The sequence below is a fragment of the Cyprinodon variegatus genome, unplaced genomic scaffold (genome assembly GCF_000732505.1).
Source record: "Cyprinodon variegatus isolate N-32 unplaced genomic scaffold, C_variegatus-1.0 Scaffold26, whole genome shotgun sequence".
Lineage (NCBI taxonomy): Eukaryota > Metazoa > Chordata > Actinopteri > Cyprinodontiformes > Cyprinodontidae > Cyprinodon > Cyprinodon variegatus.
This window is the reverse complement of record NW_015150479.1, coordinates 1,756,649-1,779,234: the sequence shown is the minus strand read 5'-3', so window position 1 is coordinate 1,779,234 and position 22,586 is coordinate 1,756,649. Positions and strand designations below refer to the sequence as shown.

At 36.2% G+C, this 22,586-nt stretch overlaps 1 protein-coding gene across 4 annotated transcripts in view; it reads left to right on the top strand.

Moving 5' to 3' along the window:
• grid2 (glutamate receptor, ionotropic, delta 2) overlaps positions 1 to 22,586 on the top strand; it is a 520,299-nt gene that overhangs the window by 421,409 nt on the left and 76,304 nt on the right. For all 4 annotated transcript variants that reach the window (XR_001481865.1, XM_015395277.1, XM_015395286.1 and 1 more), the window contains exon 13: positions 6,869 to 7,064. Coding sequence is in view for 3 of the 4 variants with exons in the window: in XM_015395277.1 (XP_015250763.1) it covers positions 6,869 to 7,064 (196 nt within the window). In the remaining variant the exon portion in view is untranslated. The remainder of the gene's footprint in view (positions 1 to 6,868; positions 7,065 to 22,586) is intronic.

Here is a 22,586-nt window from a genome sequence, read left to right as displayed (position 1 = left end):
AGAGTTTTCAGTTATTTTAAAAACTATTTTCTAAAACTTTGATGTACTTGCATAAAATGGCTAGAAAATGTCATATGTTCTTCCAGTGCAGTCATTTCATAGAGTTCTGTTAAAGAGGGCTCCAATGTTGGCAGATGATAGGATGTAAGAGTAAAAACTTTAATGAGAAATCTCTAACACTCCTAATGTTCAAAAAAGACAATAATAAAAAAGGTTGTGGACATAAAAAGTAAGGAGCACCACAGGCCACAAAGTCTTATGCATGTCAGACTATGCTGTCGTCTTAGAGAAGACAGCTTGGAGAGGAGCAGAAAATGAAGATGCTGAACAGGACTATGTACAGTTTATATATCCTGCAGCCAAGACTTTAGTGCACCAGTTATCCCTGTTTTTTCATTGTACTGTGAAAAAACATTTTGGAGGATTACATCAAGAATTCAAGGAACATCAAGGAACATCAAGGATTATTCTATTAGACATTAGTCTCAACAAAGGAACAGAAACCCATTTCCATGCATCAAAGGTTGTTAACTTAAATTTGCTTTCTAAAGGCCATCATATATTGCCATTTAAAACTTCAACATAACCTGTCTCATTCAAAATGCTGTATATCCATATCTACATCCACCTTTGAAATGTAGTTCATGCAAGTTTTTTTTATGAGCTACATTTCAAAGGTAGATGTACATTATTAATTATGACAAAGAATGCTCCCTTGTTATAAAATGTGGCATTTCTTGGGATCTTGTAAGTCCAGCTCTTTTGATATTAACTTGCGCAACATCCAGTGGCAAAATTTTAAGCATATGTTAGAAATTAAATAGATCCTTCCCTGAACAATAATTGAAAGTTTAATGGAAATTTTTTTAAAACAGATGCCTGGTGTTGTAGATTATGTAGTGATGTCAGAATGGTCAAAGATATTTAAAAAAAAAAAAAAATCCTGATCAATGTGTAGATGATAGATTTACCCATTTTTCTCCTTCAGCTTTATTATTTGCTCCTCTTTTGCTCTGTAGTGACACACATACACAAATATACTCACTATTTGTCATAAGATGCATTTTGTGGTTGTTCACTCCATTTACTTGCTCATTGAGCTGCTTAGGAGAATATAATTGCTGCAAAATGAGCTAGCATTCACACAGGACAGAAACAATAGTGTATGCACACCCAGACTCACACTCACACACTGAAATTAAATTCACATTAAACAAAGACAATTAAACAAATAGTTCTTATATGCATAGACTTCCGCAACACTACACACACATTAAAAAAAACAAAAAACAAAGATTTTATAGATAAAGCCTAATTATTTGCTTATATATTTGCATTTGTATTCAAAGGTATATCCTTCCCTTAAACTTTTCCGCCTTTTTTATCTTGCAACAGAAAACTTTCCTGCTTTTTTTTTTTTTAAAGTTTATTCAATAAACCAACACAATGAAGAAAATAGTAATACTGAAGATAAACAGAGCTTTTGTTTTGGAAAAAATTTGGCATTTTTATTCATCTGCCAGTCGAAACTATACGGTTGCCAAAAATATTTAGCTTGACAAACCATATAGTGGCAGCAAACATCATAGAGTTTAACAAAAATATATTATTTCGTGGCAGGTGTGACACATGCAAATGTCCTCAACTTCAGATTTTCAGGGTTTCCTAATAGAGATCTTCATTCGTTTGTTGAATTTGTGTAGCTTTTGTTCTTTTGGGTCGATACCTCATTCTATGACGTCATCACAATAAGTCGGGGCACATGTCTGTGTGTGTATCTTGCTTACAAGGATCTAGGTTATATCAGGTAGGTCTACACTTTTTGCTGCTAGTAGTGTGTTTTCTACTAAGACCATAGAATAAGCCAATAAGAGACCAGTTTTGCATGGAGAAAACCCCCCCCACCATGCATGGTGGTGGTGGCGTGGGGGGATTAAGGCAAACTGCGAGTTGCCCAAATGTGAGACGACTTAGCTTAATTCAGTCGACTTGTCAACAAGTCGGCTACATAGTGAATACCCTATTCACCATACCAGTTCAGAGTCCCTTTCCCTGAATATTGTTTTTAGTGATGACCCTGCAAAATTTGAAGTGATAGGAGCTAGAAGCTACAATTTGAGGTATTCAGATTAAGCCTAAAATATTTAATAACATACTCTGCATGATTCATATACTCACCGCCATCCCAGATGGGGCAGACCACCTTAATCCATTCAGAAACATGGCCTCAAAGTTAGAGGAGTTGTTAAATATCTGACTCTGTTTCAGTTTTTTGCAAGCTGTCTTTAAATAGAAAGCTTGAAATTAATTACTGAACCAAGTTACAAACCAAAACTCTCATTCAAAGAAGCTTCTGATGACCCAGCAATTTTTTAAGAGATGGTGGGAAGGAAAGATTATTCAGGCCAAAGATTAATTGACAGAAATAAAAGATTAATGTTCACAGCAGAGTCCATTAAAATCTTCAAAGCATTTGTCTTTTTTTTTTTTTTTTTTTTTTTTTTTTTACACATTAGCTCTACTTGAGGACAGCATGAGAGAAGAGGAGTTTTAAGCTCCCTTCTATCAAACATCTAAAAATATTATTTCACACTGCACAGTATGTGTTCACCCATGTGATGTGTATTTTTACAGGTAAACCCATTGTTAAACATTCTTTGTGGGTGTATTATATTACAGCTGAATTTATGACACAGCAAACTGTACACTGGTTTGTCATTAAGAAGGATATTTGGAGTGTTTTTGTGGGCTTGTTTTGTTTCCCAGATATTACGATCTCAAATCCATTGGTGGTGTGTAAACAGGCAATTAACAAACAAACAGTAATTAGTTCATGTAATTGTTCTCCATTACATTTCTCAGCGGCCAAACTGTTTGACAGGCAACCCAAGTACTGTTGCCTTGTAATTAATAATATTTGCTTATTTTTATTTTACCCCTAGAGGGGGCAATTTATTGTAAATAAGAATTGTGAAAGAAAAGAAAAATACTAGAAAAATGAAAGGCATCATAAAAAGTTAAAAAGCATACTAACATCTCATTTTTATTATTTCTAGTCTTCTGCCTGCAATTAGTACATATTTTTGTATCTGACCCAATCAGTGGTTTATGGAAATGAAGTGAATTTACCTTCAAACAGCCAGCAATGTAGGTTCCGTAAACAAATGTGTAAATTAGAAGAATAAGCTGTTCCATATGGTCACTAGCAAATGTTTGTTTCAAAATTCACATATCTTCCTATATCTCCTTATTTGTGGATAATGTAGAGGGGAATTGTGTTAGAGCTCTTATTTCAATTGTTTTTAGTTTGTTGTTCTCCAGCAGCCTCCACAGTCACCGAATCTCTATTTATAAGACACCCCTTTGATGCAATGCAAAAGAAGATTTGCATTGGCTGAATGTTTGGCCACATCATATTATATAGATATTGAAAAAATATCTGAGAAATGTTTGGTTTATTTCATGAATAGTTAAAACAGTTTTTTACTAGATCTATCAAGTTTAGAAATCTTTAACTGAGTTGCCATATATTACTGCTGTCAGTTCTCCTTACACACAAAGCCACTTTTATATGATATATATGTTTATACAAGAAAAAAATAACCTAAGTTTTCCAAAGCTTTAAGGCTCAAGAAAAAACCAATACTGTTAAATCATTAGGAAAAAAATATCCTAAAATCCTCTCACTGTATAGTCGTATTAAAATCTGACTAAGATACTAAAAAGGAGAAAGAAAAACAGTTGTATAAAATGCGTGTTTTCCCTCAGATGGTTTCTGTTTCATTTTCTTAATATTATGTGACCAAGAGGGGTCTGCATTTATTAGACACAATATCAAATTACTGGTTTCCCCTGTGGCTGAATGTAATCCCATTTTAGAAATACATCTGGGCCTCGACTGGTTCATTTCTTTTTCACCACTTTGAATTATGTGACTTTCTCAAGCCGGTTTTTTGTTTGTTTTTTGTTCGTTGCTGTTGTTTTTTTGTTTGTTTTTTTTGGTGTACCTTTTTCCTGTAGGAATGAAAATGTATTTTATCCTAACTCTTCTTAAAAATTGATTAGAAGAATACATTATTGATTAGATTTTGCATTCATAAATAGGTTTGTTTCCTTTGGTACGCTGTATTGTTGCTGAATACACCCTGTTTGCATTGCTTTGTCTTAATTTTTAATTGTGCATCCTTCATAAATTATGATTTATAGGATTATGGAAAAAAATTTTCAAGTTAAGCTGAAAAATGCGGCTTAAAATCTAGTCATGCAATGGCGGGTGCCACCATTTTCAATGTAAACATTACAATGCAGATGTACAGACAGGGATCTGGAGCAAACAAGTCGTCGCTATGTCCTGTATTTGTTCTGTCCAGTCACTGAACCAGATTAGTCCAATCTGTAGAGTGAATTAACCTGTTCAGATTTGACTCACCTGGTTCAGGCGCTCCAGAGACGCATGGCTCAACACAGCCGGGCTACCTCCTCCGGACAAGATACGGCAGTCTATCTACACCTTATGGACAAAGGACATTCTTTTAAGGAACAGAATGTTCATATTTTGGACAAAGAAGACAGGTGGTTTGAAAGGGGTGTGAAGGAAGCCATTTAGGTTAAGAAAGAAAAAAACATCTATAAACAGAGGGGGTGGACTCAGGATTCAGCATTCAACAACCTACAATGCAGCAATAGAGCTGATTCTCCCTCGCTATCATGGCAACCCCCACCCCCATACAGGGGACCAAACATCTGGCCTGTTCAGCCAGGCCAACAATTCCCCCTAACGACCCCCTTTGAGAGGCATAGACCAGTATTGGTATTGCAGGCTAACAAAGAACGACTCCCCATTTCTAAGGGGCGGACCCATTCTTCCGCTTCAACTTGCATGTTTTCTAAGCAAAAACAAGCCGTTGTTTTGGTCAACTCTATAAAGCCTTGAACTCAACACTAATTCTGACATTTTGATTTGAAAAAGTTTCCTGGATGGGAAGCGAAACGTCTTCAAACTTGGAAACAAAGTCCGGTGGATTGTTTAACGTTTTGGAATCACCTGGTTTAGTGGCCGGGCAGAACAAATACATGACAAAAGGATGACTTCTTGACTCCAGATCCCCCATCCCTGGCAGAAAAACATCTAGATAGTGCTGGGCACTGGAAATTTAGGACTGGAATTGAGGAACCCAGGTCTATGTCCCACAATGAGGCACAGCTAATTACAGAATATGTACGCAAGGCAAACCTTTAATGAAAAGAGTAAACAAAATAGATTATAATGAATAGTGCGAATAAATGATAGTAGGAGAGTGAAGAAAAGTGATCAGCGTAACTTCCAACAGCCTAAGCCTATAAAGGCATAACTAGATAAAGAAGCGTACGGTGTGGTATTGGTGCCAAAATGAATACCCTAACCATAGAGGTGCCTACTTCCTTAGTGCAGGAGGCTATATCCATTCCGATGCCTGCTACTGATCTGATCTATGATAGGATGGCACCGGTAATGGAATGGCTGGTTCCAGCAAATGAGTTGATGAAGCTAGTAACTGAGAGGCTAGTGACTAGAATGATTAGGCTGGTCACTCCCTGTATTGCCTACTTCCTCTGCTTCGCATTAGCACAGAAGGGCTGGTTTCAGCCTTGGCTATGCAGGTGTTAGCCTTGGATAGGCTGGTGTTAGCCTTGCATTGGCATGTCTTTCCCATGAGCAATGCATTTCAAACAGATTTTAACAGTTGATACAATAAATTTAAGAATTATTTCTGGAACAAAAAGTGCTAAAACCTTTCCAGTTGTTTCAGTATTACTATTATTGTTAGTGAGAATACTGTTAAGCTTCAGCTGTTAGCGCTTTTAACATTAAACAAAGACATTAAATGATAATTAAATTTAACAACTTGATTGCACACACAGTGAAAACACTCCGATCATCTGCAGAAGTCAAGAGTATGTGCACCTGATAACGTGTGTTGATGGGGCTCAGTATTCTCTCCTTTTTGACTCACCCTTCCCATTTTTTAAGTTGCATTTCTGGAGAATTAAAAAGATTGAATATTAACAGGGATTCAATAACTATAAAAACAGATTATTGAAAATCAGTATGCTTTGCACATGTGTAATTCAAAATGTACATCCGTAATGTAACAGTAGGCAATTCGATGGCAAAGGCCTGTGTCAGTCAGTGTAACACAGCTCCACTAGAGTTGAGGCAGAGTCACGCACTGCCTCAACTATTTTTTCTCCCATTTATTTCAGTGGCAATTTGTAAAATCAGAGATTTCTATCCTAAAACAAAATTATATTTATACAGATAACAAATTCATACAGAAATTTCAAATTTCCATTGAATCATGGAATTTTATTTTTCACAATGACAGGTGAGGCACTGCCTTACTTGCTACCCCTGACTGCACATTACTGCACAAACCCCAAGATGAACCCTCATGTCTGTCTGGTCTAAAAAAGCAATTTGCACTGTGAGTGTTTTTTATGACTAAACATACAATATGCAAGTAAAGTCTATTCACCAATCGACATGATCAGGGTCCTTTCATACCACCCTGATTACTTTAACACATCAGTAGCTTCAATGAAAAGATTTATGGTGCTCTGGATGTTAATAATAATGTACAAATTAATAGAATGGGACAAGAATTAAATTCCGAGGCTTCTGATAATCCAGGTTACTTAGCTTTAGCAGTTTTTGCGTGACTATCACATCTTAACTTCAAAAGGTTCGTCAAAATGGTGGCATGTTCATTGTATTTCTTACCTTACTCCTTAGTAGGTACTACTCCAACCATGAACAACATGTACACTGCAGGCGATATACGAAATGATTAAGTTGTTGATTTTTTTTTTTTATTGTGTGTGTTTTTAGGTCTCTACAGGACTTATCAAAGCAGACTGAATTGCCTTACGGAACAGTGTTGGATTCTGCAGTATATGATCAGGTGCGATCAAAGGCTATGAACCCATTTGAGCGAGATCCCATGTACTCCCAGATGTGGCGGATGATTAATCGCACTGGAGGAGCAGATAATAACGTTGAGGAGTCGAAGGAAGGTATTCGCAAGGTAGGCTTACCCCTTTTTAAATTTGTTAAGACCTTTGGCATATATAGAAATAACAGTGGTTATTAAAACAAATATTGGAGTCAAAAGACTCATGTGATAAATTTACTATAAATGGGACCAGGTGCCAGGAAGCAATATGACTCCGGTTATTTATTACTCAGTGCAAAGCATTTCAATTCAAGCTACATAGCTTTTGCTGACATTTGATCACATCATTTTTGAAAGCATGCATAAACCTCCATAGCAGCTTTAGACCTTGATGCATTCATCATTATAGAGTTATTTTTTTTTTTTAGGTTTTACAGTTTTGAATAGAAAAAATTCTTCTGCATCAGAAATAAAATTGTGTTATGATTCATGATAGATTTTGAGATATGTAATATTCCACATTACAGTATTTATTTTATATTTTCCTTTGAAAAGCTAAAGGGTACATTTAGAAGTAGGTTTATTTTGTGTGCGCATTTCTGGAAATGAAGACTAGTCATATTTTCAATCTGGAAGACCCTACAGAGTCTTAGCTGCACATCACGATTAACCTGTCATCCAGATCTACCAATGCCAATCTTCTCCTGCTCTCCAAGCCTCCTTTACAGCCTACTATAGCATCAAAGTCTCTCCTTTAAAAGCTGCTTCTTCAGGGGCAGGTTCCTGCCTCCAACCAGCTGCAACCCACTTCAACCTTCTTTAACACCCTGTTCTACCTCCTACTTAATTCAGCTCCCTTCCTCCTTCATCTTCAATTTCGCCGCTAGTATCCATGCCCCAAGGGGAAGATATCATAAAACTGCCCAAACTATCATCTTCAGCAGTGCTCAGCTCCATCTCTTCTTTTGGGGTCTGAGCCCCAAAAACAGTTCTATCAATTAATCTAAAAAAACACTCTAAATGCCTTCTTGTCTTATTGTGAGTCTTTTCAGGTTAATTTTTTATTTTTTTTTATCTTGATAAACAGCAATTAGTTGTTATAAGATAACGTTATATCTGTCTGAATCTCCAGGGCCCCATTTCAGAATGCAGGAAATGCAAAGCCCAAAGTTTTTGGTTTATAAAAACCTAGATAGACGTTATGAGTCAAGTTACTCCATAAAGCAACTAGAAGCAGGATTTGTTGAATTTCTCCATCTGTCGCAATTTTGAGACCTGAGATGAAGGAGGCATCAAAAAACGGTGCATTTTCTGTCAGAGCCTTTAGATATTGGAGAGCAAATGCCCTTTAGGCTCCTTGTTATTAGATGCATTTTGAATTCCACATTTATAGATTTTTGAGCATCACCGTTTTCACCAGTCAATATTTTATCTCAATTAAATTTCAGTCACAAATTCCTTATATGACACAATAATGACAAGTTCTTCAGTGTGATTTTATGCAGAGGGCAAAATGTCAGTAATGTAACACAAAAGTGTTACAGTTTGTGAAAATCAATGTGTTTTAAACACTGAAAAGCTTCTGCTTCGTTCAACTTTATTTTCCAGCACAGCTTTGCAGACAGAAAAGCCGCAAAAAAAATTGCAGAATGATGAACCCCTCCTAATTATTGCCTTAGGGAAGGCAGTAATTAAGTTAGATATCACATTTTGAGATTTAATCAAAATCTGTTTATATATTATTAGGTTTTCAGGCATAATTGGAAGGATATATTCTATTCATATTTATTAAAGTTTATTAAACATACTTTTTAATGCTTGTTACGTGTTCTGTTTGATAAGTGTTTCAATGTTTTCTTGTAAATGTACCTTGTTCAGCAATTTCACATGCAGTTTTATGGACATGAAAATGTCTCAATATCAGCCGAATGTCCGCTCTTTTTTTGCTTTCTTTCATGAACTAAGGTTTAACTTTGGACATATTATTATTTATATTTGCAAAATAAAGCCAACGAATGCCTAGCAGTTCAGTTGGCAAAGCTTAAACATATAACTAATAACTGGACCTTACTTGATTTAATTGCATTTGTATATTCTACATTGATTTACTGCTATGTCATTTTTTCACCTACTGAGTTACACCTAGATGCATATACAGTATCATGTGAACAAACATATTATTTTTAAATATTTGATGAATGTAATATTTATGATATCATTTTGATTCCCAAAAATGGTCCTTGCCTAAATCTTATTGTATGCAGCTGGAATGGTTTAGCTTTTTGTATAAAAACATGTGGTAATATTCTCCATTCATTTAAACAGCATATTTTTTTTATGAAAATTTAGGCTAAAGGGTAAAACTGGAACATTTCTTAATTTCTTGTTTTGTGTTACAACCATTGTTTATTTTTGATCATTTTAAATAGAGGACAGTTAGTATTTCAGTATCTAGCGATGATTTTCTTGTAATCTTCCGATTATAGTATATTTTGTATTTAAGATGTACAGCTTGTTTAAGATGCATCGTGTTTGCAATATGCCTATAATCTACACAGATTAGCCGCTGTCCTCTTTTTAAAAGCTTGTATTGCTGCAGGGTCATTATGGTGGATGGGACGAGATCCATGTAAATTATGTTGATGATGCACATGTAGTATTTACAATGCTTAATTCCCTTGATGATTGCCCAGCAGCATAAACACCTTACTGCTGCACCTTATTTACATGCTTTAAGCTTGCTGTTTGTAATGTACTTTAGCTCAAACATTTAACATTTCCTCCCCCTTCAAAATATATTAGATTTAATATAAAGGCAGCTCTGGGAGAGATGGAAGGAGTGATTAAAGGGCACCATGTCTCTTTTCATACTGTGCAATTAAACTGCCACAAGAAACAAGAAAAAAAAAAATCAGTCCAGCAGCAAAGGTTTTCCCAAACTAAAACAAACTGATTATCTTTGTGAGTGTTTCCTCCTGTTTAGTTATTTTCATTGATCTTAATTCAATCGCACTGATAACTTTAGCTACCAGAATGATATAATAAGAACATATTTTTATTGATCATCTCATTCTGTAGCCTCTATTTCTATATATTACAATCAGGAACCTTACACATGAGAGTACATGTGGTATGTGTATAACTATGATGTACACTCACCGGCCACTTTATTAGGTACCCCATGCTAGTAACGGGTTGGACCCCCTTTTGCCTTCAGAACTGCCTCAATTCTTCATGGCATAGATTTAACAAGGTGCTGGAAGCATTCCTCATGGAGTTTGGTCTATATTGACATGATGGCATCACACAGTTGCCGCAGATCTGCACATCTATGATGCGAATTTCCCGTTCCACTGTGCGTTCAGAGATGCTCTTCTTCCCACCTTGGTTGTAACGGGTGGTTATTTGAGCGAACCAGTCTGGCCATTCTCCTCTGACCTCTGGCATCAACAAGGCATTTCCGCCCACAGAACTGCCGCTCATTGGATGTTTTTTCTTTTTCGGACCATTCTCTGTAAACCCTAGAGATGGTTGTGCGTGAAAATCCCAGTAGATCAGCAGTTTCTGAAATACTCAGACCGGCCCTTCTGGCACCAACAATCATGCCATGTTCAAAGTCACTCAAATCACCTTTCTTCCCCATACTGATGCTCGGTTTGAACTGCAGGAGATTGTCTTGACCATGTCTACATGCCTAAATGCACTGAGTTGCCGCCATGTGATTGGCTGCTTAGAAATTAGGTGTTAACGAGCAGTTGGACAGGTGTACCTAATAAAGTGGCCGGTGAGTGTATAGTCTCTTGTTTTGTCTAGTTATTTGTTTTGAGAGGTAAACATCACAGCTGACTTCAACAGTGGTGAAAGAGTTTCCTCTTTTAATATATTTACCTTCTTTTGAACTGACTTAGATACTATAGTAGTTATAAAGTTTTGCTTTTCTATGTCAATGCTCCCTTTAGTGTGCACAGTATAGATGCAATAGAGCAATAGCAGTTTTATTTTGTTACTTTGTTTAGCCAAATTTGCTGTGGATTTTAGATAGAGGTATAAATCTGTTGTTGAGTTTTTCTAAAAATAAAAATTCTATTAAAAAAATAATAGTCACCACACGACTTTTGTTTTTAAGTTTGCAAGGATCCTTTTTTGTATTTTAAAAGTCAGAGTAAATGTCCGCATGGGTGGGTGGTTCATTAATCAACTGCAGAGACTGTTGAATTCTCTATGTATGAGTAGGAAGGTCTGAATGAAGGCTTGCTTTCCAACAGTGCCAGAGGTGAGCCAGTCTACAGGAAAAGATAGAAAATCTCTGATTTACCCATGTATTATTCCTGGCTTCCTTTTACCGCTGCCTCTTGTTCTCCTCACGGCTGAATATTTACAGATGCCCAATTCATGTGGTATTCTGTGACACAGCTCTTATTTTGTCCACTTGACCTCCATCCTTCGTTCTACCCTTTTTTCTTCTGCCTTTTTAGTGTTTCCTTTTCAGAACCTCCTTTTGTATCTTCAGCAGTCTATTATGCATCCACATTTTGTCAAAAGCTACAGGGTGCACTCTAGTGGTTCCCTAATTCATGTCTTAACTGCATCACCACAAGGCAAGGAGAGCACCGTCAGCAACACAGCTGTCAATATGATTATATGTTTGAAACTCCAGTAAATCTAACATAGCAGTTAAAAGATGTATTTTAGATTCCTCACAAGCACAGGGCTTTGTTGGCTCCTGTTAAAAACAAAATTGTTAGATTCTATATAATTGTATCTTTTAGGATTTACATACGTGAATAAACAACACCATGGAATGGCACTCTACAGTGTCTATGTTTCTTCTCAAGCTGAAGGTTTTTTGGGAGGACATTGTGTTATTAACGGACACAATAACGGACATCAGTCTCAATTTCCCATAACTTGCTGTTGTTTTTTCTTCATCAATCTAGTCCCCAGTGCTCCATTTCATTCCTGTGAGGTTACTCTATTTTCAGTAGTGTCTATATTTCCTCTCTCCGCTGCCTCCTTACTTTTGGCTGCCTCTCATTCTCTCAGCCTTTTTCTTTTTCACAATAAACCTCTCATCTTTGTCACTGTTCTTCAGTGCACACTTTAGATTTTCTCTCCTTTGGTCTTTGGTCCCTGCAGCAAAGTAATATCATGTCAGAACTGGTCAGAGTCTTAGAGGTCGGTAGTTTTAAAGATACAGTGATATGTGTGCACACAATTACATGAGCAAACTTGCATGTTAGTGCTATGCATTATTAAAAACACAAGCATTTTATTTCATCATAGTCATCACACTGTACACCAAAAACATGAATGTACAGTGTATCACAGAGCAGGAATTGTTGGACAAATGCAGAGCACCAAGCAGGAGCATCATAGAGCACCCTGAAACAGGGTTATATGTGTCTGTTCTATATGAGTCGATGTTTAAAGTGTCCAAAAAAAGAAGAATGGCTGTTAGGACCTAAGAACTACGTAAATGTCACATTTGATATTAAAAGACTGCAGATGAATTAGTTGATTAGCCAAATAATTGACCTTAACTAGTCTTGATCAGTAATTGTCAATTTGTGAAATGTGTTTTTTTTTTCCCCTCTTTAATAGATGGACCAAAATAAAATTCCCAACTTATAAAGGCCCGACACAAAGAAAAACTTAGGTGTATTCAAAACAGTTATTTTGTTATTAGGAAATTGCCTTTGCATGGATCCTGTGTTTTGGGAAACTAACTACTTATAAAACCAGATCCTAGAGTGAAAGATTCCTCTTTTTGTGTTTCGATGTGAAAAATGTATTTTCTGAAATAACGTGCTCCCAGAACCAACCCTCTCTGCAACCCACATTCTCCTCTCACGTCACGTTTCTGTTTCCCTGACGAGTTGTTTGTGTATTCCAAATGAATAGCAAAGACAGCTCTTACGGTCAGGGTCTCTGTAAATAAAGCCTTTTTAAAAGGATTATTCTTTTAGAAGAGATTTAAAATCCTTTAAATTACAACTAAGTCCTGGGAGCACCTACAGTAAGTTTAATAATTGACATTAAAAAGCTAATTCTTAAAAACAAAGACTTTGATCGCGGATTGAGGATGATATACAAAATTTGGGTGATATGATCTTGTAATTTTTACATGGTCTTCAGCATAAGTATTAAAAAAACAAAAGGTTTGTCTTTCAACACATGTGGAGTTTGTCCTAAATGGAATTATCGTGTTTTGCTTTTTTTCTGTTCAGATAATGGTTAAACAGGTTAAACTACAATTAATTTTTAGTTGTGCTTTTTTATTTGCTATGCCAAACTGAATATTAAGTAATTCAGTTTAAAACCCACCTAGATTTTGTTTGTGTTTTTTTGTATCACCTGTTCCCAATTATAAACATGAGAAACATCCAAAAGAATCCAACAATCTTGGGCTGAGCTAAGGGTCTTCCATTGTGACTGACCTTTAGGCAGAACATCTATTGTGCCCAGACTTCATCACTCAAGCTGAGAAAAGGAAGCACTGAAGATGCATACTTGGACTTATTCAACAGTCCAGTTCTTTCAAATTTTGGAAGCCACACTCTTCAGTTTTTTATTTGTTAAAAAAACTTTAAAATATCAATTACATTTCTTCCCATTTCACCATTGAATCAATAAGTATCCCACTTGTTGACTCATCACAAAATATTCCTATTGTATGTCTTTATCTTTGGAACCTGTGTTGTAAGTACACCTAATCTTTAAAGTGTAGTATCTGCTAAAAAAACCAATAACTATGACAGTCTTCTCCTCCTCAGTTCTTGTTTAAAGGAAAGAAAAATGGTTAAGCAGTTACTGTTTTGTTTAGGGGTTTTACGATGCTCATTGTATAGCAATGATTTCCTCTCTACACCTAACGCTCATAGAAACTACATTGAATTGTATCAGAAGGGTTGAATATGATAAAAAATATTTTAGAAACTTAAAATTAAAAGTATTTAAAGAAATTAAATATTTATGACCAACTTTTGTTCATTTATAAAAAATATATATATATATAAAGTTTTGTAAATGAGACCCAGATTACAAGATTTGTGCTTTAAACTTGAAACCATTTTTTGGGGTTTTGGAGACTATTTTTTTGATATAAGAAGGAAAGGCATGTCGGCCATAGGGATGTTTTTTTCATAATACGGGACAGATGGACCCAGTATTCAAGGTGAGACAGTCAGTAGGAAAGTTCAAAACATTTATTAAAACAAAAGCATAAACGGATAGAACAAAAGCGTGGAGCTGATGTGGATCTGTCGACCTGCAGTGACTGCAGGAGGGGGGCAGGGTACCACCCAATCACGGACACTCTGGAGGGGGAAACAAAGGTAAGTGACCACGATCATCTGACAGGGGATGATCATCAGAGTGAATCACTTACCTGGTTTAGCGGTTCAGTCCACGCACTCAATCATAGGCAGGATCAGCCGATGCCCTGCCAACGAGATGCGGCCCTGAGCCATCCAGACTTTCCCCGATGCAGCAACCCCAGTGAGCAGGCAGGACTCCGACCCAGGACAGGGATTCAGGTCAGACTGAAGTAAATCTGGAATCCAGGAGTCCGCAGTCCGGTCAAGGGTTCCAATCCACAGACAGATCCGGGTTCCAGGAATCCAACACAGCATGAAGGCAGGTTCAGAGTCCCTTGCGTCGAGAAACCAGCTCAGACAAAAACGCACAGACAGACAGAATACAGCAGAATTCAAACCGAGGTTCAGGCGAACAGATCAGACTGGTACAGACAGGGCTAGTGGGTGAGAGGGAACAGAATCAGGAAATCTGAATTCCTAGGGAAACACTGTAACGCTCTCACAACTGGTTAGGGAATTAACTCGCCTGAAGACAAGGGCTCCAGAATTATCTCCTACTGGAAACGGGGACATGAACCTTGGAAATAACTAAAAAAACGACAGACATGAGAAACAGAAGTCAAACAAACAGAAAGCAAGCATGATCTGGCCCTGATAGCTGGAACAGATCCCAATATAAAGGAACAGACGCAGGTGGATGAGATCAGTGATAATTAGAATACTGGGCAGAGTTAGGCAGGTGAGTGAAAATAACAATTAAGGGGAGCTATCAGGGCAGATCATGACACGTTTGCTGGATCCCTGAACTGCCAGTCTGTTGCAAACCAATCAGGTCGGTAGCCTGATTGTTTTTTTGTTTTTTTCTCTTTCTTTTGTTACTCAATAAAACAAAGCAGACTGTGTCAATCTGATATTTTGCACTCCAAGTTGATATAGGCAGAGCCTCCACCTTTCATAAGTTGCCAAGTGGGGAAAATCCACTGACTATTACTGTGTTGGAGAGGCCAAGGACAAGAGTCAGCTAAGACAGTGACGACACAGAACTAAAATAGTTCTTAAAAGACATGTTTTTCAAAGCCCACAGAACATTAAAGGCATTTTATTTAGAACTGAAGCCCATCCATACTTGCTGTCTAGAAAAAATATTAATATTTTTTTGCCTGTATATTTGGTGAATACAACAAGCTATGAAATCTTCAGGATTCAGATCGCAGCATCAAAACAATGTAATTCTAATAAGCAAACATTGTCTGATTAAACAAAAGTGAATAAATGATACCCCTAAGTCCATAATCTAGTGTTCTACAGGGAAACAGTATTTATATTTTTTTCAGTTTAAGTTGTTTCAAACAGCTTGAATCAGTTAAAATATATGTTTAAATTTAACCAAATGTTTAAAAAAAAAATCTAGATTACAATATTTCTAAGCTAACTTTCTTTTTTATGTATGTTTTTGAATCTTGGATAACTTTTCTTTGGAATGCAAGCAAATACTTGATTGGCCAAAATCTCCTCTCCATTGTGCGTCAATCATCACATATCCTTTGTCTCATAAGCTGATATATCATTGCACCTCTAATGTTCATATGGATGGAAAAATTCAGTATGAAATTACTTAACATAATGACTTTAGTTATGTTAATGAAGATTGTTCGGATTGCTCTACCACATAGAGTTCATGGTAAATCAGACAAGAGCTGTTTAAGTTCTCAGCCCTAGAACAGGCAATCATGGTGCTCTAGAGGACAATTGAGACAAAGCAGAAGCGAGTGAGAGTTAATATGGGCAGTGAATGAGTGCTCAGGGAGTAGAAAGAGGAAAATTGGAATTTTGAGGATGGTAGAAAAAGAGAAAATTAGAGGGAAGTGAACAGCTAAAAGAGGTGTGGAGATTGCAGGCATCACTGAAGATAGGTGAAGAAAGAATACAAAAAGGTGTAAGGAGGGAAAAAGATGGATATCACTGCACAAAGAATAGGTACACAGGGAACTAGGTGGAGTTAGGTGAAGGGGAACAAATGTGAGAAAAAAAGAGACGGAGAAAGGAAGTGCAAATGCTTTGGGAATCTTAATGCCGCACTTTACCTCTTGATACTGTTGTTGTTGAAAGTCCTGTCTTTGTTCTTACCCCCAAGAGACATACCTGGTAATTTCTTATGACTATATCCTAAATTAGGTAAACGTAATAATAATATTTTTTTGGAACTGATAAAGATTAGATTACTCTGTTAATTTTGCGTATCTCTGTATCGGAGTAACTTACAATATCAGCCTCTTGGGGAACAATAAACAAGAAATATGAAGTAAATACTGACAGGGTTCCAGAGAGGTAGTCATTGGCCATTTAAAGCTGATCTGTTTTTGCCCAAGAAATACAAAGCAGATATTCTCAGGGTTACTGATCTTTAAGGAAAAAGGATATCTGTAAATAAAAAAAAAATGTATTCCTTTTTGTCGGAATGTTGCATATTTTCTCGTAGAGACTTAATTAGTCTGATGCGATACTGGTATAATCAGCCTTACTAGCATTTCCTCCGCATAGGTAAAAAAACAAATTAACAATGATCAAATCTGGGATTTATTAGAAAAACCCTTATATCTTGGCCTAGGATTCCACTAAGAAATGGCCAAGAACTGACAGAATTAGCTATTGCAGGATCGTGCAAATTGATTGATTGTACAGGTTGACGCAAATGCCTGCTGGAGCTACGGTCAGAAAAAGCTTTAAATGCAGCCACTCTTTACCATTTAAAAAGCTGCAGAGTGCTAAGGACGAAAGTAAACAGAACAACAGTGGGCTCACTTACTGTACCAGGCCAGGCCGAAGGAGGCGAACGTCTGCTCATTGGATAACAGAATGGATAATCCGCGACTCAAACTCTCTCTTGACTTAGCATTGGACCAAATGTAATCTTAAAGTGTTACTTTAACACCAGAGGTGTCAAGAAACAAAGTACAAATACTTCGAACTGTACTTAAGTAAACTTTTTAGGTATCTATACTTTACTCCATTACTTATTTTTCTTCCTATTTCTGACTTCTACTCATTACATATATTACATTCATACATATCTGTACTTTCTATTCCTTACATTTTTAAAACAAACGTTACTCTTGGCTTTGGTTTAATGTTTATAAATATTTATTTCACGTCATGTTCGCCATCCAATGCAGATCATAGGCGCCATCCACATCTAGTGAAAACTAGTGTAATTGAATGAGTCATATAACGCAAACACTCATTGCTTAGCTAAAGGAAATCATCAGAAGCAAGCAGGTGTTCAAAAATGAATTGTCTATGCCATGCTACAATGTGGGATTCAGAAAAAGATGTTGAAATGTCTGAAAGGTCGGACACATGTGAGAGCATATCAGGATATGAAGACCAACAAGACCTCCCTCATCCTCCAAGAATTTTTCAAAATAGTTGTAAAATTGAGCTTTCAATTCATATAGTGGCACCTGGCTGTTTTTTTTTTTTTAAGATGACTTTATACTTTTATACTTTAAGTAGTTTTTGGAGCACATACTTTTTCACTTTTACTTGAGTAAAGAGGTCCAGTTGATACTTCAACTTTTACCAGAGTGTTTTCAAACTGCAGTATCTCGACAGTAGACTACTGAATATTGAATAAAACAAGAAACAAAACAAAAAAAGATGAATGTTGGAAAAACTGTAAAATCATATCTCAGTCCTATGTTTACTTTTGATCACTATGTTTACATTTGATCACTGCTGCTTACTTTTGATCACTGCTGCACTTTATGAATTATGGAAATGTCTTGAGTGCTGTACAAAATAAAATTCCATTTTGTATACACCTTGTGTGTACAAAATTACAATAAAATGTGTCCAAGTTTCCAGATCGATATTTGTAGTTCAATTTGGATTCTAACTGAAGTCAGTTAAGTTTATGCCAGGTTAAAGCACAGCTGCTAGTATAACAAAAATTTAAAATACAAATTTAAGCAAGTATGATATAAAGCTGACTACTCAGACATGCATGAATAGAAAGATTCAGAATTGAAGCAGAAAAAACATGATTTTGTGGAAAGAATAGCATAATGAGAATTACTTTATTAATCCCTTGCAGGAAATTATTTTCCTGCAGTGCAACAGTTCACAATATACATACATACAACATAGATAAAGCTAAACATAAAAGTTGATAATGAAAAGGCCCTTTAACATAAATCTTTTGGAATGAAAAACAAATTGCCTTTACTGGTATCGGTGAGCATTTGTTGAGTCAAGGCTGCTCTCACAGCAGCCAGGCTCAACGTGGTTTACCTGTTTAAATTTAAGCTAAAAATGAATCTGTAGGCAGAGTGGCTCTCTAAGTGTGTATGTGTTTGTGTCAGTGTCACTATTCTTAGAGACCCCCCTGCCAAGCAGTTATTGGTCAGGGAGTTGCCAAGGTTACTGAGCAGGGTGGCCCAGCTGAGCTATGGTGACAGAGCTCAGCATTTATGACTTCCTTTCCTCCTTGGTTAAAAGAATGGGGTTGACTTGTCATGAGCTATGCTTTCAGGTCTCAGGGCTGCCTTTAGCTATGTGACATGTATCTTTTACAATAAGCCAGATGAAATCCACCATCCTTACACTTTGTCCTCTTTTCACTCCCCCTTCCTTCATGTCTCCCTTTTTGTTCTCCCAGTCCTGTTTCTTGCTGATGCTGCTTGAGCCACTATAGTCAGCATCTATAGTGCTAAAATTTGTCTTAGCCAGTATGATGAAATTCTGCTGTTTCAGGATGGTTTGGGGTTAAACCCATTTTGTTAGATTTTGAAATATTAATTCCATTTTAATTTGCTTGTCATGTATTACATTGGATTTAAACTAAATCTATGCATGAGTAGAAGCTGGTGATAAATATCTGTCACTGTGCATTGGTTTGACTTCTGCAGTATCCTCTTTTATAACCTACTGTAGCATCTACTAAGACCAGAAAATGGCATTTTGGTGGCTGGGTTCCTTTCATTTTGTATCTTCTTGTGCAAAGTAGTGCAAATCAATCTGACAGGAAAAATAGAAAGCTCTTTTCCCACAGAGCATGATAGCTCATTAAGATTCACAGCAACAAGCCTAAATAGAAAACATATTTCTGCTGTTACAACTCTGGCTGTGTGATGACAGCATTTTTGTGTTGAGACATAGATTTGGGGAGAGCAGATGAAATGAGGAATACAGAAGGAAATGGCAAAAAAATTACACTCAATAAAAAAAGAGAGGTGGTGAGGACAAAGACTCTTAAAGTGTGGCAAATAATAGAGCCTAAATTAATGGAAGGTGGTGATAAAAATGTAGAAACTGCCTTTGGCAGTGGTATGGATTGATTTAAACTTAGAATATTTTCAACAGGTGTAATAGAATAAACTAGAAATAAGAGAACACATTATAAAGGGTATCAACTTATTAAAATAACTTTTCATTGAAATAGTTCAATGAGAACTTGTTTTTTTTTTATTGTAGCATATTTTCCTTACATTTGGTAACCTTTTTATAAGGTTAATAAACCTAAAGCAGGCTCACATGATTATCTTAAATTGTTAAAAGATTTTCCCAATTTAAGAGACCCAGACATGACAGGCTTAGAAATCTTGTATAAATCAGATTTGGTCTTGCGGTGTTTGCTCATCAGCCAGAGGGCAAGCTCATCTCACCACACACAAGCTGATTTAACTGTCAGACAGGAAATCTCTACTAAACCTCTAAAGATCATGTTTATGAGTTCAAGTTTTTTACTATTTTAGCAACTTAAGGCTTTGTGTGCTCATGTGTCCTGCACCAGGTCAACTACAGGAGATACTCTCATTAAATGTTCAACTAAGGGTATAAAATTATTGTTTCAATGGTATGGGCAGAGGTATAAATAAACAGCAGGCAAGCAGAACGAAATAGTTTACATGAACAAAAGGTACTTGCATTTAAATATTTATTAACTTTACATCTTAATGAGGGAATTAATTCAAGTATTAGCAGATAATGGTTTCTTCTAAGCATGTAAAAGGGCAGCCTTCACTGAATTGATGACACTAGAGGAGGATGCTTTGGATCTTTTGCTCTAGGGGAAAGGTCAAGCATAACTATCTCCAAACCTAGCCCTGATGGCTTATAATGTGCTTGCCATTTCAACATCATGTGTGGCAAGAGGCTTTTTGATTCAGCAAAGAAGAACGCTGCTTAAACCATCCGGTAACTGTGAGCAATGTTTATTCTCTGCACAGCAAACTTAAGAGCAAGGACTAAATATCAGTGATTAGTAACCATAGAAGATACAATAAACAGTGGTATTGGAATAAGTTCATTTGAGCTCTAATTTGGAGCCCAAATGTTTCTGAAATAGTTTAGTTGCTACCCTAAATTTTCTCTTACTTAAAATGTAGTAAAAAAAATGATTAAAATGTGACAATTTGTTTCTAACTTCATTGGCTCATTCTGTGTCTTGTAACAAAGCTAAATTATTTTTGTTTCTCTGTTTTGTCCAGAAGCGGGATCCATCTATACAGTCTTATACTAGCTCTCACAGCTGCTTCTCCTCTTTGCCTTTTCCTTCCAACTGTGCCTCTCTCATCATTCCATTTTTTCTCATCGTGTTTGCTCAGCCATGTACTTTTGGCCTCTGTTACTAATTATTGCAACGAACATGGATAACCAAGAAAGTAAGGACATGAATCATTAAATCTTTATTTCGGAAAAGTTTTTTTCTCCTCCAGAATTGTAAAAGAGTGCAAATTGGATCTTATGTCTCTTATTTTCCGTGCCCACTTTATGCAACACACAGTCTAAAAACTTCCAGGTTTAAGATATCGAAGAAATCTCCAGGTTATCATAGAGCTTGTAAAAATTAGCTGCAGTTAAAATGGGGCAAAATTGAACAGCCCCAAATTGTATTTTCTGGATCTGAAAATAGCATTAATAAGAGTCAAAAATAGGTAGCACATTATATTCGGTTAGGTGATGTTTAATTTTTGCATGTGCCAAATGCCCAAAGGTGTATTTTTACATCCACCATGTAATTGGCAAATGGTTAATTTCAGATTATAGCTATTAAATGTTTATGTTAATTGCTAACAAGCTTTCTACATGACCCCCCCTAGGTCTTTGGATCATTTAGTGAATAAAGGCAGATGCTTCACTAAGAACTGTTCATAGCTTGTATTCGTGGATGCCAACTTACTATGATTCATTTCACCAAGAGAGCTACACAAACACTTGTTTAGTTGATGCGAAAGCCTCTCTGATGTATTTTATGATGACAGTTGACTCTAAATTGCCAGTAGAAATGAGACTGAGCAAGATGTGCTTTCAGTCTCTGTTTAATGAACCCCTGCATATTAAGCTCCAGTCTACTGGCAAAACCTCTACAGGATACAACATAACATAATAGGAATTTTACTTAAAAAAAAAAAAAAATAGGAGTGTGTTGTTTCTCTACAACAAGAAAGACTTTTGTCCTGCTTATTTTACAAAAACATTGAATCTTGTGGTCCCTTCCTCTTTAAAATCAGAAGCTAAGAGAAATTAGCTTTATACTGTTTGAGTCAGATATACACAAAAACTCATTGTCAATGTTCATGTGTAAAATGTGGTCTATTAAATGTGAATTTAAAATGTCCCTTTTTAAGGAGTGATAATTAATCAATGGAGAACTTCAGACAGTTTTATAAAAAAAGAATGATGTTCACAATTTCTAATTTCTTTGTGAAAATGACCTATGATCTACAACGGGTTAGAATTATATGTGGCTCAAATATATATTTTTTATAGCCAACACCTGTAACAAAAACCATTGATGTGAAATAATTATAGCTCGATATTCAAATACTGTTTTCGGAACTTGTAGAGCTCTTTTTATATATATTTTTTTTTACTTCCATGTATGGACCTGTGCTCCATGTATTAATTTCTAATAGGGTTAAGTTTCATTATTCCATAAAACCTAATGCTGGCTTGCTTTATCCACTCCAAATCAGGTTTCTACTTTTGGGGACCTAACCTTTCTTGTAAATACCGAAGGTATCTAAGGACCAATCCTCTAATTAAATCGTCCCCTGTTTGACTAAAGAAGTCCTCTGGTATGTCCAAGAACAACTCAGTACTACCACAGTTTAAGCCTTACTTGGGACACACCTGTCCTTCAGGTATAAAGTGTGTGTGTACATGCAATTTTTATTTTCAAAATAAAATCTCTCTTTTTATTCAAAAACAAAAAGAGAGAACTGTCATGATGGGTTAAATAGTTAAGCCCAAGATGCAGAACACACACAGGGAAACTGGGTAAAAAGTCCAAAAGAGTTTATTGAAACACACAGTCATCAGGTTTCATCCACGTAGG